We start from the raw sequence: 12958 nt of genomic DNA, 5'->3' as shown, positions 1-12958 counted from the left end.
GATCAAAGCCAGTTCAATCAAAAACAAACTTCTTGCGATTTCTTTTGAAGGGTGGAAACGAAATGAAAGAAAAGTTTAGTTTATAGCTGATCGTCGCGTTCTCAGTGCTGTTCATTTGTCTTCGCATGTGGTTGACTGTAAAGCTAAGGGAAAGACGATAGAATCATCAGAAATATTTATAAAGTCAACTAATGAAAAAGTATAGAGTTAAAGAAAACGTCATTGGAAAATTTTTCGTTTTATCTTTTGTCGGCGAGCTAGTAATGACACGTCGGCAAATCGACCGGGGTTGTCGGCGACGTGGAAGTCGGCGAGCTAGCACGTCGGCGAAACGAACATAAACCCGATCAAGAGCCCCGAACAGGCTCAGCTTGACAACAAAGGCCCTGTCAGCCTAACGTCTTGTGAAACCCTGTGGAGCATCTTTTGACAGAACCTGTAGAGTATCCAACGTGTAGCCGTACCCTTTCCAGTTTCGTTTCTCCTGGGTAAGGGAGGGGGTAGTATGGCTTCACGTTGGCTATCTATAAGGCCACGCACGCGCTTTTATTAGAAAAACGTGGATAATCATTCCTGTACGAGGACCTTTAACGATGGCACCAGCTGGGCCGCGGAGCGAGAAGCGATTTGAAGGAAGAAAGTATCCTTCCCCCTTCTATTTCTCCTGAGTGGGGAAGAGGGAGGGGAGTATGGCTACACGTAGGTTAAATATATACGGCCACGGACGCGCTTTTATTAGACTTATTCGAAAAACGTGGATAATCAATCCTGTACGAGGATCTTTGGCGATGGTACCAGCTAGGCCAGGGAGCGGGAAGCGATTTGAGAGAAGAAAAAAAGAAAGAAAAAGAACGGCTGTCATATCATAAAATGCTTTTTGACTGAGTTAGCGGTCGGGCAAGACCCAAATATTTGGAACGGCCCTCACGCACCCAATGCGCTCAGACCCTTTGTCTGATCCTCTCATTTAGTCGTGTTATTGACGAGTCTCTGCCCTAACATGAATTTTAAAGTATTTTCGGAAGCTCTAGGATTTCACCATAACTGATTTCTCACGCTTTAATCACGCTCCTGAAGTATTTCGCATTTGTTTTCTTTTCTTGCTTTATTTGTTCTTAAAATAGAACTCTCTATCGCCAGAGGCAACTTTATAAATATTTCCATCAAAAAAAACATTGTTTCTGTCCTTCAATAGCTAATTACGACCATGGTCTGTTCGCGCTTAATGTAATAACTCAGAGTTTAAGTCTTCGTTATCACAATTAATGGAAAGGATGGCTTCCATACCGTCTCTATTAATTATTTTGCCTGGCCTATTTCGGCCGTTGAGCATTAAACTATTTAAAAGCATTCCAAGGAGATTAAGTCTTTAAAAAAATAACGAAACGCTGATTGGCAATTAAATCCCTCTTCCCTCCATGGACCATGGAGGAGAGTTTGGATTTCGCATTCTTAATATATCAATTTCTTTGAAATCAATTTTGATGCTTTAAAACTGTCAGCTAATAATTTAAATTACTTGATTTACTTCTTGCATGCGTTTTATCTCTTTGTCCTTTATGCCAGGCTTGCACGAAGCTCAATTTTTCCTAAATATTCTTCGTCGTTAAAACGGATTGCCGATCGGTCTCGATTTAATATCCGACGGTTTCCGATGACCATTCGTTGTCGTACATTTCAAGTGTAGCTTGATTGTGACCAGTTTCGCTGGTTGCGCATTGAATTGTTAAAAATCCGCCATCATTTTTGTCAGGATCTTGGGTCTTGACAGGTCCTACAACATCTGTCTTTCCAGTGTTTAAACTGACAAAATTTGTGCAAAACAACCAACTTGCAGAAATACGTATCCCTGGCACTTTCCGAACAGTTTGATTTTGTTTGAGTACGATTCTCTACTACAAAACAGACAGAAGAAAAATAACGCATTAACAATTACGTCTTTCCTAACTGTAACATTTTCCTATGTGAAGTCTGTCATCACATAGGGTTTAAGTTTCTAAAGAAATCGTGGTGCTACGTCTGTGGGAGTAACAAGGTAACTTTGGTTTTATCAACTGAGTTGATAGTGTAAATTAGCCACCGTAAAGAGTTTCGAAGCTGAAATGCTGTTTCAAGCATTAGCCCTTCGTCAGAAAGAACGGCGAAGGGTTAACGCTCGAAACGTCATCTTTGAAACCCTTTACGGTGGCCAATTTACAATATCAACTCAGTTGATAAAACAAAAATTACTTTGTCATCAAATAGGATCTTCGCTTGGCTTAGTCTACGGGATAATTAGTATATGGAATGATTGAAACAGGGATGTATTAAAATGAGCAGTACTCGAGGAAAAAAAACTAATTGCACTAGTAAAAAGAGCTTACCAGTTCTTTCGTTGGGACAGTCCTTCACATAACATTTCTCTTGGACTTTTGGTTTATCGGCCATGGAACAGTGTCTCAAAACTATACCTTTTTCCACAGTCTTACATCTCACACTGCGCTTTCGTGTTCCACTTCCGCACGACGTTGAACACTGAGAAGAAAAAAATTTTGAAGAAAGTTCGCGTAGGAACTTAAATTTGTTCAGTTAAGGAGCCTAGGTGTGGACTGAGAGCAGTTCCTCCTCTTCTTCGTTCATTGCAGAAGTCCGAAAAATTCAGCGAATAAAAATTGATGATAGCGCGCCGCGCGGAGCTCTGGGGGTGAGGCACAAGAAAAGAACTCCTCCCAGAGTTCCACACAGCGCACAACTATCTTTTATTTTCTTTCCGCTAATTTTTTTTTTTACTTGCGCGACGGACTGCTCATAGTCTAGATAAAGTACAGAGCAATGTTCGACCAAAAAAGGTTTCCAATGCGACAAACCTTTCTGCGTTCTAGAATTTATACACTGATTTTGTGAGAGAATGACTTGTGCAAGGATTTTCATAAAATTGCAGCCTTTATTGCTTCCACCAGGACAATCGAAACGAGAATCGTTTCTTGGATGAAAACGACCTCGGTCCGATTTAGACTTTGTATCTATATCATTGTTTCTTAAAATGACAATTATCCTTCATCGATCAAAATCGGAAGTTCAAAGCTCTCCTTCTGAAAAACAGAAGAATGTACCATTAAAAATATCAGCGGCGTTATTGAAAATGAACGAGAGTAAAGTACTAAAAATCTTAGACCCTAAGAAGTTTTCAAAATTCTGTACTGAAAACCTATAGTTACTTCCTGACAGTTCCTGGAGGTATCGAGTAGGAATTTGTCCATAGATGTCAGTAAAAGAGGTGTGAAATTTGCTTTGAATTCTCTTTATTCAAGCATCTGAGTTTTCGTTTTTGTTTTTACCGAACAGTTTGGCCAATAAGACAAATGGGCAAGAGCGTAATTCCTCCTCACTTACCTTGGACCACGGCCCAGTCTGCCATTTAGCACAATCTTCCATCGTACATTTTCTAACGTGTGGTGGTTTCAGCTCTTTGCTGCACAGTAGATTTGATTCTGCGCAATGAACGCGCCGAACTTGATTCCCTTTACCACAAGTCACCGAACACTGTAGGTGAAAAGAAGAACATGGTAACATCATATACTGAAAAATAATTGAACCATTAAAGCCAGTTGCTGATTGATTTAATAAGGTTTTATGAGAGTGTTTTAACAGTATACAAATCATACCTTACTCCAGGGACCCACTGACCATTTAAGGCAGTCTTGGCCATTACAGTACTTTTTCAAGCTTGAATTTTTCCCTGCGTCTCTGACGTCTTCTCCCCGAAGATTTACAAGAAAAATGTTGTTGGCCTGTGCAAAGACATGTTTTTTTTTTGATAAGGAGTTTGATCATTGCGCGGGTCTCCATGTTATGACAAAGCGCTTTTCGATGGTGTGTCATGAAACCAAAACCAAAAAAAAACTCAACGTCCACGAGCGGAGGGAAATAGCGCAAGCAGCAAGTGACAAGCAAACTGCGTGAAGCGCGGGAAAATGAGGTGTGAAGTTCGGCTGGTTTTACTTTTTCATCTGATTGGCCGAGGGAATAGAGAAAGTTCTCACGGTCATTCACAGAGCGAGGTAAAGCAAGACCGATGGACTCCAGGAAACTGCCGACGCTCAATTGAAAATTGGTCTAAGAAAAAGACTTCTGGATAACATTACAATCGCTTACCGTAGTTTTTGGAGGGAGGGTTATGACGGGACAAATTCCTTCACTACAGTAAGCCCAGGAAATAGGTACAGCTCTACTATCGCACTTTTCTGTGGGGTCTGCTACTTCACAGGTCACGTTACGTTTCCTGATTCCCTGGCCACAGGACACTGAACACTGACATTGAATAAGCAAAACAGTTTTGATCATTATAAATCACACTACGAGGGACTTTCAGTAAGCTGGCTACAGGATTCTTAAATTGGTAAAAAATTTTTTTAACAACATTACTTAAGATTTAGAATCATAAGGAGCAAGCGAGGAGCAAAGGAGTCGTGTTTGACAGTATTTCTTGCTAAATTTATCGTATGATGGCATGATCTTTTCCCATCAAAACAATGATTGTAACTCCGCAGCTCAAACACATGATTCTCAAATCAATTTACCTTAAGTGTCGACAGCTTCTTACCTTGGTCCACTCTCCCACAGTCCATGCCGAGGGGCAAGATTTCCTAAAACATGTTTTAACGACAGCCGGCTTCTCTCTAATCTTTGCACAATCCTCATCTTTCAAAGCCATTTGTTCATCATTTCCAGAACTTCTTACACAGAGCACTGAGCGAATAGAAATCCCTTTCCCACAACTTTTGGAACATTTTTGCCATGATCCTTTCCACCATCTAAAATTGTATGAAGAGTCAAAATGTAACTTCTAAACCAGTTGGACGACTTCTATCTTTGAACGCACTAAAAATTTCTTCCTTTTTGATTTATTTTCGTTATCTCACGCTCGTGACAGAAAGCTTCCCATATTTATTATATATCTACGGTCAAATAGAGGTAGAGGATTAGACAGCAAACAAACTTTGAATACAGCGAGCCGCACAGTGATAAATGAGCCACTAAATTGACCAATCAACTGAGAGATTTAATAAAGGCAGTATCATAGAGCGCTTGCAGAATTTGAACAAGAGAACGTGCAAACCCCCCCCTGAGAAATTCATGTTACTTTGTCATTGTCCCATGTTCCTTAAAATAATGTCAGCTTGTAGAAAAGGGCGAACGCGAAAAGTAACTTCTCGCGTTTCATTCGCGTTTCCCGCCTAAAAAAAAAAAAAAAAAAAAAGATACGCTTGTTTCGCAAGCTGGACAAATTTTTACTATCTTTTCGGGTTCGATTTCATTCACTTTACAAAATTCTCAACGAGGGTACTGCGACTTTTTGACGATTGCACGTGGACTGATCTGCCTTTCTTTGATTACTACGCCGCTAAACGACGTTTAATTCATTTTTAATTCCAGCCCCACTAACTTTTATTAACTTAGTTGAATTACTCATAAACTCACGTGGGGGGACAAAGATCTTCATTGCAGGTTTTCTGCCTGTCATCTGGTCTTGGTATGGGTTTGCAGTATTTATCATCCACTGGTGTGCCACTCTCTTCCACACATTCCACTTCAGAGCGAGTGGTGCCTATGAAAGAAATATTTTTAAGGGGAAATCCGCAGTTGTGTTCTTATTACAAACTCGCGATTTGATTGGCTCGAAGCACACCGGTATTTCAGTCGATGCGAGTCTTAACAAAACACATTTTCCACAGGTAAATGATCGTTGTAGGCCTATCAAACAAACTGTCATGGAGGCTACAGTTATCTTACAGTTACACATCGTGACCATTCTTTTAGTGCCCTTAAATTGAATTCTTAGAACGTCGACGTGGCTGTTCTGCATGGTAAGGTTAAACATCACTTTGATTGCAAACGTGAACGGCAATTTTTTTTTTCCGTTTATAATTTCTATTACTTTTCTTCTCGTCCTCTGAAAGATCCAACAAAAGAAAGAAAAAAGAAAGGACAAAAATGGTGGTGCAAAAGTTCAATTTTTGCTATTTTTCTTTTTGCACAAACTTGATTACTGAGTTTGCCTATGTTTCTTACTTACCAACGCCACAAGTAGCTGAACATGACGTCCAAGCACTGTACCTCCACTTGAACACGATTGTGTGGGTTACTGTCTGGTTCTTGGGAATCGTGTATTCAAACTTAATGCCTGGATTTTTGGTTTGGAAGAGGAGCTTGAGAGAATAAAGAATGGTTTTTCTTGAGAACAGCTTTTACCTATTCAAATACTCCCATTGAAGTAATTAATATCTAAGCAAAGCATAAAGATAAACAATCTCAGCTATTTCACGATTCCTCTTCCTGCGTGAAGTGACAATAAAAGATTTCCTTCAAAAGAGAAAGAGATATCAAGGACTGGACTCAAATTTATGCAATCGAAATTGTCTCCCAACAAACCATAATATGAAGGTCAACAGTAGTCGGTCCCAGGGCTTGAAAACTTTCCCTGTTGTGTGTCCTTTTGTAGAATACCATGGTACCCCCGGCAGAGTATTCGCCACTCTGTTGAATATACCAATCGCCATTCAGGTACCATTTACCACTGGACGACCGCAGGGCTAAGTAGTTTGAAGCGCCAGCCACTTCTTCAACGCGGATATTTCTGGCACCTGCTGGAATGATTTTCGTTTCGACGTATCCTACAAGGTACGTTACAGAGACGGGAAGTCAAAATTTCTTTTCGATTTAGTTTCCTTAAAAACCAGATCAAATCCGGGGTTACGTTCCAAAGTTAATTGGTATTCCGCTCCCCGATTTCATCGCAATTTTCAGGGGTTATGTTCAAAGTGATCAGCAGCTGTAACTTTGATATATCTATCTAACTGTTTGAAAGAAAGCAAGGAGGTAACTCTCCTATAAAACTGTGGTCCTGTATCGATGCGGGTGATACAAGAAAATTTGGTTTAATCAACGGAGTTGGTACCGTGGAGAGTTCATGAAGCTGAGCGGCCACTTCACATAAGTATACTGTATAATCAAACAGTGGATAGCGTTAAAGGCGCAGTCTAAATTGATTTTCCAAACTCCGATTATCTTTGGCTGTTCACCTTCGAACAACGCGTTTGGGATTTGCGCTCGAAAATCTTGAAATCGTTGTAGAAATGAATACGTTAAAATCATCTCTTTGTGCCATATTGTAGCACTGTTTTAGCATGTATTTAAACACTTATTCACCTCACTGTCGGTGGCTGGCGGTGTCGGAAATTTACCGAGCTGTAAAGCGCTAGCAACCTCCATTGAAGTGAAAAGCTGTTAGTTTTTAAACTAAGTTGATAAAACTAAATTATTTTGGAACTGCTTGAAAGATGATTTGATGACGGAGAAGGATGGAGTCAACTTTGTTTCGAATACTAATAAGAGTACTTATAATAATAATACCAATAATAATAGTAGTAATAATAATAATAATAATAATAATAATAATTATATTAAAACAAAATTTTAAATACCCATATACCTATTCCAGTTCTCTGGTTAAAAGTTGACTTGACCGTCTCACATGCTGTTCCATCACCGCGACAAACACCGCATTTGTCCTCTTTAGCACTTGAATGGAGAACATTATCACAACCAACATGCTACCAAAAATTCAAAGGAAATAGTGATGTTCAGATAGATGGGCTCAGGAACAAACGGAAAGATTCAGGACAAATTAGACTCTTCTCCCGACAGCGGGTGAAAATGCATGAATTAAATGTTAAAGCCAAACGAGAAATTTAATTTAATTTATTTAATTTAATTTATTAGATTCGCCGACAGGCAGGGACACCGCAACAGCTTGCACCAATTACTGCGGGCCCAGTAAACCCACCCAATCCCACCTCAGGGGAGGACATCCATCGCCATCACACGTTAATCTCGTGTGTGAAAAATTAACGTCTCCTACTTCCAACCCTGTAGGAGAAGGGACCTCCATTTATTCGTCCCTATCCGAGAAGACTAGAATATCTAACCATTTCTTGATGTTGTAGAAAGGAAGCAAATTCTTCTCAATTATTTTAAGACCTTGAGTGTTGGTCCGGCCGGGGCTCGAACCCTCGACCTCCTGCACAACAGTCCAGCGCACTATCCACAGTTGAACGCATCTTTTATTTGGTGGCAAGTGTCGATGTTGTCGATGTTTCGGCCGAGAAAAGCCTTTTAATTAATACTGAAAACTGCGCTGTAACATTGCTACAAGTAATCGGGACTAGCGTATGTTAAGCGTCTTTCATCGTGATGCAAATATATAGACTCTGTGGACTCGCATTGACCCTTTGAATCCCAAGGTCTTTCATGATATCGATTCTTCTCTCTGTCTGCCATATATCTCCTGTAATTTTAGCTCTAAGAACTTGAAGGTACAGCAGATAGTTTCTCGTTGATATTTTCATTTATCTCGTCACCTTTCTGTACGAGGTAATGCTGCTATTGTAAGGAGAAATTACTTATTGGTCACTCGTAGGACTGAGGGTTAGGTTCGCTAACAAACCTCGCATTTGCCATTGATACACACGTCACACTTTCCTGGAAAGCAGGGTGTTCCGTCACGAACTTGATCAGCCAACTTCTTGGAAAAGTACAAACCAAACAGACCTTTGGGTGTACAGTGCAACTCACAAGGAGAGACTAAAAGCATAACAGATAACAACGCCGTTGATAAACACAATATAGTCAATTCTTTCAGAACAATTAAGGAGGAGGGCGAATTCGAAGTTATTCATTACATCTAATGGTGAAGTCTTCGCTGACATGCCCAAACGTTCTTTTACATAACTGTCAGTCACGATTCCAAAAACCAAGAATATGTATCATTACCGCAGCGTACTGCGCATAACCCTGTGCACGCTGTACGGTCCTAGATTAAGAGAGAGTTGAGTAACTGGCTCATTCTATTACTAATCACTTGCCTTTTGAATAACGTGGTTTCCAATTCCATCGTCTGTTATTTACGCGTTTATTGTCAAACTGTGAACATTGCAACTCGCGAAAGCTCATACTGCCAGGAGTGCACGGCTGAAAGAGAAATTATATAAAATTAGGTTCACACTAAAAGTAATATCTCTTATGAAATAGAGAAATTTACAATTCAGAGTTGAAAGCAATCTGTGATTGATGTAGAAAACTCGCGTCATCTCTCTAACCAATCCCGCGCTTCAGGCACCCTACATGTTTTTACTTTCAAATTGAGTTTATGGCGGTGCTGGTAAAATTTCCTTACGTTCTGATTGCCCAGTGAGATTGGAGCTCTGTGAAATACACCCACCTGTGTGTTGCAAAGTATATACTTTTTCCACTCCCCGATGCAATACTTTCCTCCATTAGCAGGTCTGAGTTGCGGAAAGAAATAACAAACCGATAAGTGCTAATATTGAGGGCGTGCGCACTCTTTGCCCACTTGTGATGTTGACGTTTGTTCATATCTGTTATGAGAGGGATAATGGCTCATGGTTCGGTTTTGGTTTTAGGACATGCATTTGTAAACCATTATATCATCATCTCAACAAACCTGGGACTATCGCAATGCCTCTCCGTAAAGGAGACTCCTGCACCACAGGTTCTTGAACATTCACTGTAATTTCTCCAGGGTCCCCAGCCTCCATCCACACTCTCTGGTATCTCCCCTCTCTCAATGCAGCTGCCTTTGTAACACCACTGATAAATGACATCATGAGAAAGAGGCGCATTGTTAAGTCTCCATGAAATGAGACTTTTCAAGTTTTCTCTTATACACTGGTTTCGGTTGAGGTTCACCTGTGAAGATCACTTCGTCTCTCGTCTTAACGGAATGATAGTGTGGAGCAATTTTGTCAGTTGGTCCTTCTAATCCTCGATTTTAAATTTCAGGTGTGAGTGAGCGCGTTTTTCAAGCTAAGGGATACTAGCTGTTGGTAGTAGGATTCTAAGAGTGCTTATGTCAAAATTATCTCCAGGGTGCGAAAATAGTAGTCGTCATGATTAGAGAAATCTGGTCGAAAGTTATGCTGATTCTAATTTCTCCTCTAATTGTCATAATTTGATGGTGTTGAAGTTCCTGTCCTTAACCTAACTACTAGATGATGTCTGGATGATTTTGGTAACACAGAAATCGAAAACGCGAGGAATTAATCAACTTCTGTTGAGACTTCCCTCTCATTATCGTTACTAATGAAGTCAATCAGTACCTTGTTGTCACCGCATTTTGTTCCATCAGCCGCTGGCTCCAGTTTTGAATGACAAGCCTTACCGACTCGGCACCACAGTCGATTACAGATATCCTAAGTACCAATAAGAAGTTATGTCATCACTAAAATCGCATATTTTTGGTTTTTAGGAACCCTCTACATCCTATCGGTTTCCATGTTCTCCATACTCATCTCTATACATTTCCTTTGGGGCTGACAAGGAAGATGTGTCCACATTCTCATAATCTCAATGAAGGATTCAGCAGTATTACTAAAAAGGCGAAATTAGATTCTGGTCACTCTTATGCTTTAACGGGTTGACAAAACCGTGAATGCCACAGAGAAAGGACTCTAAATAGGGCTTAAGTCCCCACAGTCGCCCATCGAGCAGAAGAAAGTGGGACGTTTATAATAAAGAGGCTTAAGAGAAGATTTAGGTTTTAGAGAATACTGAAAGTTTTGGAGATTACAAGTAGGAGTATGTGAATGTTTCTAACTTACCGTCATGCCTGTGCAGTGGGAAGAGTCTAGACCGTACTGCAGACGACACTGGTGGTCAGCGTCATAGATCACCCCTGGGAGCATTGTGGGGAATTCAAAGTCATGCTTTGCAGGCTCATCATCAAGGCAGTGCCCCCAGCCTTTACTAAATTAATGGAAAACGGAATTAAATCGCTAGGGCCATAAGAAATAATTAATACCCTTATCTTAGGTATGTTGATTAAAATGGTAAAATCCAATATTTCAATATCAGCCGCTTAGTTTTGGTAAAATAAAGGAAAATTGAGACCAGAAAGTATAGTAAAGCGCGTAAAGTTTCGTTTTCTCTGTTTACTTTTTCATTCACAGTGCGAACCATAAGATGGTTGTCACTAACCATGCCCCGTAATCACGATTGTGAACTGCGTAATAAACTAGTCAGACCGCCATAAAGAATATTTGACCTGTTGAAAACGCGGGAAAAAGACGTCAGCCAAAGGATGCAGAAACCAATGAGAGTTTGAGAAAAACGCGTGCTAAGGGAAAGCGCGGGAAAACCGGCGTAAATCTAAAGACAGTGGCGCATGCGTTTGATCGAGGTTCACGTTGTTAAGAACTCGACTACAAATTCATCACTACAACTTACTTCAAGAAGCGTCTAAGATAATTTCTGCTGCAAGAGGACCAAAGCTGTTGCCGACCTGAAGCTTCCAGCTGCGGAGACATTAGAAAGGGTTTATCTGGACTCCACTTACAGTCATTATCATTTCCGTCATGAAGCATCCCAAAGCTGAGAAGAAAAGAAATTCGGAACAGTTTAGCAATCCTTTAGGAATCCTGAGAGACACGTATGTAGCATATCCGTCAAGCGATTGAGTTTCTTCACTACGCTTTTTTAACAGCAGTTTTGTAATACACATAGCTTTATGGAATTATCGTAGACGTAAATGTGTTTCAAATTAGTACTTTAATTACGTTAAGTATCGAGTTTAATATCCGTTCATTTCCCATTCATTGCGGATGTGAGAGGATTGCCAAACATCATAAATCAGGTGGAGGTGACCATTAATGCAAAAGGTATCACAAATTACTTCTGAGTCGACCTTTTGCACCAGACCAGAAAAGAAAGTTTGCAGAGCGAGTTTCGAGCTATCATTTCGCCAATTGAGGACATCGTTTCTCAGCTACATATTTTTGGATTCTCTTTCCTCAAGCGGCACCTTTTATTTGGATGTGACTAAAATCCTGAACGGGAAACGGGGAACGGGTAATGATTGATTCTCAGAGACTCTCCTCTCTGAAGACTCGATTTCTATAGGACCTGCGATTTATATCAGCGTAAAAATAATTTTGAAGACAGAGATCATTTTAAAAACAACTGAATAACAACTTCATATGTCGTCCGCGCTGTTTCCTTTAACGACCGAGCTTGAAGAGCGCTTGCTCAAAACTGGCGCTCAGACCGTTTGTTATCATACGTCATTTTGAATTCTTATGCGGATTACCGCTGGAATTTCGGTCAAAGACTCCCGTACCTTGTTCGCCGTTCCCCGTCTAGTTTTTAACTAACATCCTTTAAAATTGTGACCGTTCCATTAATTTTGGCGAAAAGAATGTTATCTAGATGATTTGCGGTATCCAAATATATCTTAAGGAAGGAGACACCGACAAAATCACACGCCAAGATCACGAGAAACGTGGCCTAATGATTATCTCAACCCCACAGATAATTTAATCAATAAGTGTCGTCAGTTGTTATCGGCTACAGTATTTCATTTCAGACTTACTGTCTGCGTTATTGCCCCATACTATTTGACTCATACATGAAATAGTTACCCATACTAATTGCAACTTATTTTCCACAAAGTTACTTGTGCGAAATTGTTGTTTCCTCCGCACAGTAGTCTTCTCTAAGCATATGAAACTCAGCGCTGTGCACGGTCTATTGAAATTTTGCAGTGCTATTATTGTCAGTTGAAGAGATTGTTCTCCAAACCAATCCGTATCAAAGCCCGACCACTTGTCTCCATTATGATCGAACGTGTGAAGAGACAAAATGTATCTGGTTAACGTTTCTGGCGGTACTTGCATTTTACTGTCACAAATTAAGAGGTAAACATCAAGATACATTCTCTGATAATGGCTCCTCTTCTTTTGACATTGGCAGCTAAAAGACGATCATTAGTCAGCCATTCATGTATTGATCCACATTTCTATAGCTGATAAGAAATTTCCGAACAAAATCTTCTGATGTAATTTCTGCATTACAAAATGTGCTGGTTTATATTTAGAGATGGCAAAGATTTACATTTAAATAAATA

At 40.1% G+C, this 12958-nt stretch overlaps 1 protein-coding gene across 7 annotated transcripts in view; it reads right to left on the bottom strand.

The window, feature by feature from the left end:
• Positions 1–1079: 1079 nt before the first annotated feature.
• LOC111340921 (A disintegrin and metalloproteinase with thrombospondin motifs 7) overlaps positions 1080–12958 on the bottom strand; it is a 28434-nt gene continuing 16555 nt past the window's right edge. For all 7 annotated transcript variants that reach the window (XM_022947841.2, XM_022947845.2, XM_022947844.2 and 4 more), the window contains 17 exons: positions 11284–11427; positions 10659–10803; positions 10158–10250; positions 9503–9648; positions 9260–9323; positions 8904–9009; positions 8486–8622; positions 7472–7592; positions 6412–6653; positions 6056–6188; positions 5461–5587; positions 4583–4793; positions 4135–4290; positions 3645–3770; positions 3373–3522; positions 2364–2514; positions 1080–1895 (listed from right to left, as the gene is read on the bottom strand). In XM_022947841.2, the coding sequence (XP_022803576.2) occupies positions 1750–1895; positions 2364–2514; positions 3373–3522; positions 3645–3770; positions 4135–4290; positions 4583–4793; positions 5461–5587; positions 6056–6188; positions 6412–6653; positions 7472–7592; positions 8486–8622; positions 8904–9009; positions 9260–9323; positions 9503–9648; positions 10158–10250; positions 10659–10803; positions 11284–11427 (2398 nt within the window). In that variant the 3' untranslated portion in view covers positions 1080–1749. The remainder of the gene's footprint in view (positions 1896–2363; positions 2515–3372; positions 3523–3644; positions 3771–4134; positions 4291–4582; positions 4794–5460; positions 5588–6055; positions 6189–6411; positions 6654–7471; positions 7593–8485; positions 8623–8903; positions 9010–9259; positions 9324–9502; positions 9649–10157; positions 10251–10658; positions 10804–11283; positions 11428–12958) is intronic.

The sequence above is a fragment of the Stylophora pistillata genome, chromosome 4, assembly GCF_964205215.1.
Source record: "Stylophora pistillata chromosome 4, jaStyPist1.2, whole genome shotgun sequence".
NCBI classification, from domain to species: Eukaryota; Metazoa; Cnidaria; class Anthozoa; order Scleractinia; family Pocilloporidae; genus Stylophora; species Stylophora pistillata.
The sequence above is the reverse complement of the archived record's forward strand: the minus strand, read 5'-3'. Positions and strand labels throughout refer to the sequence as shown.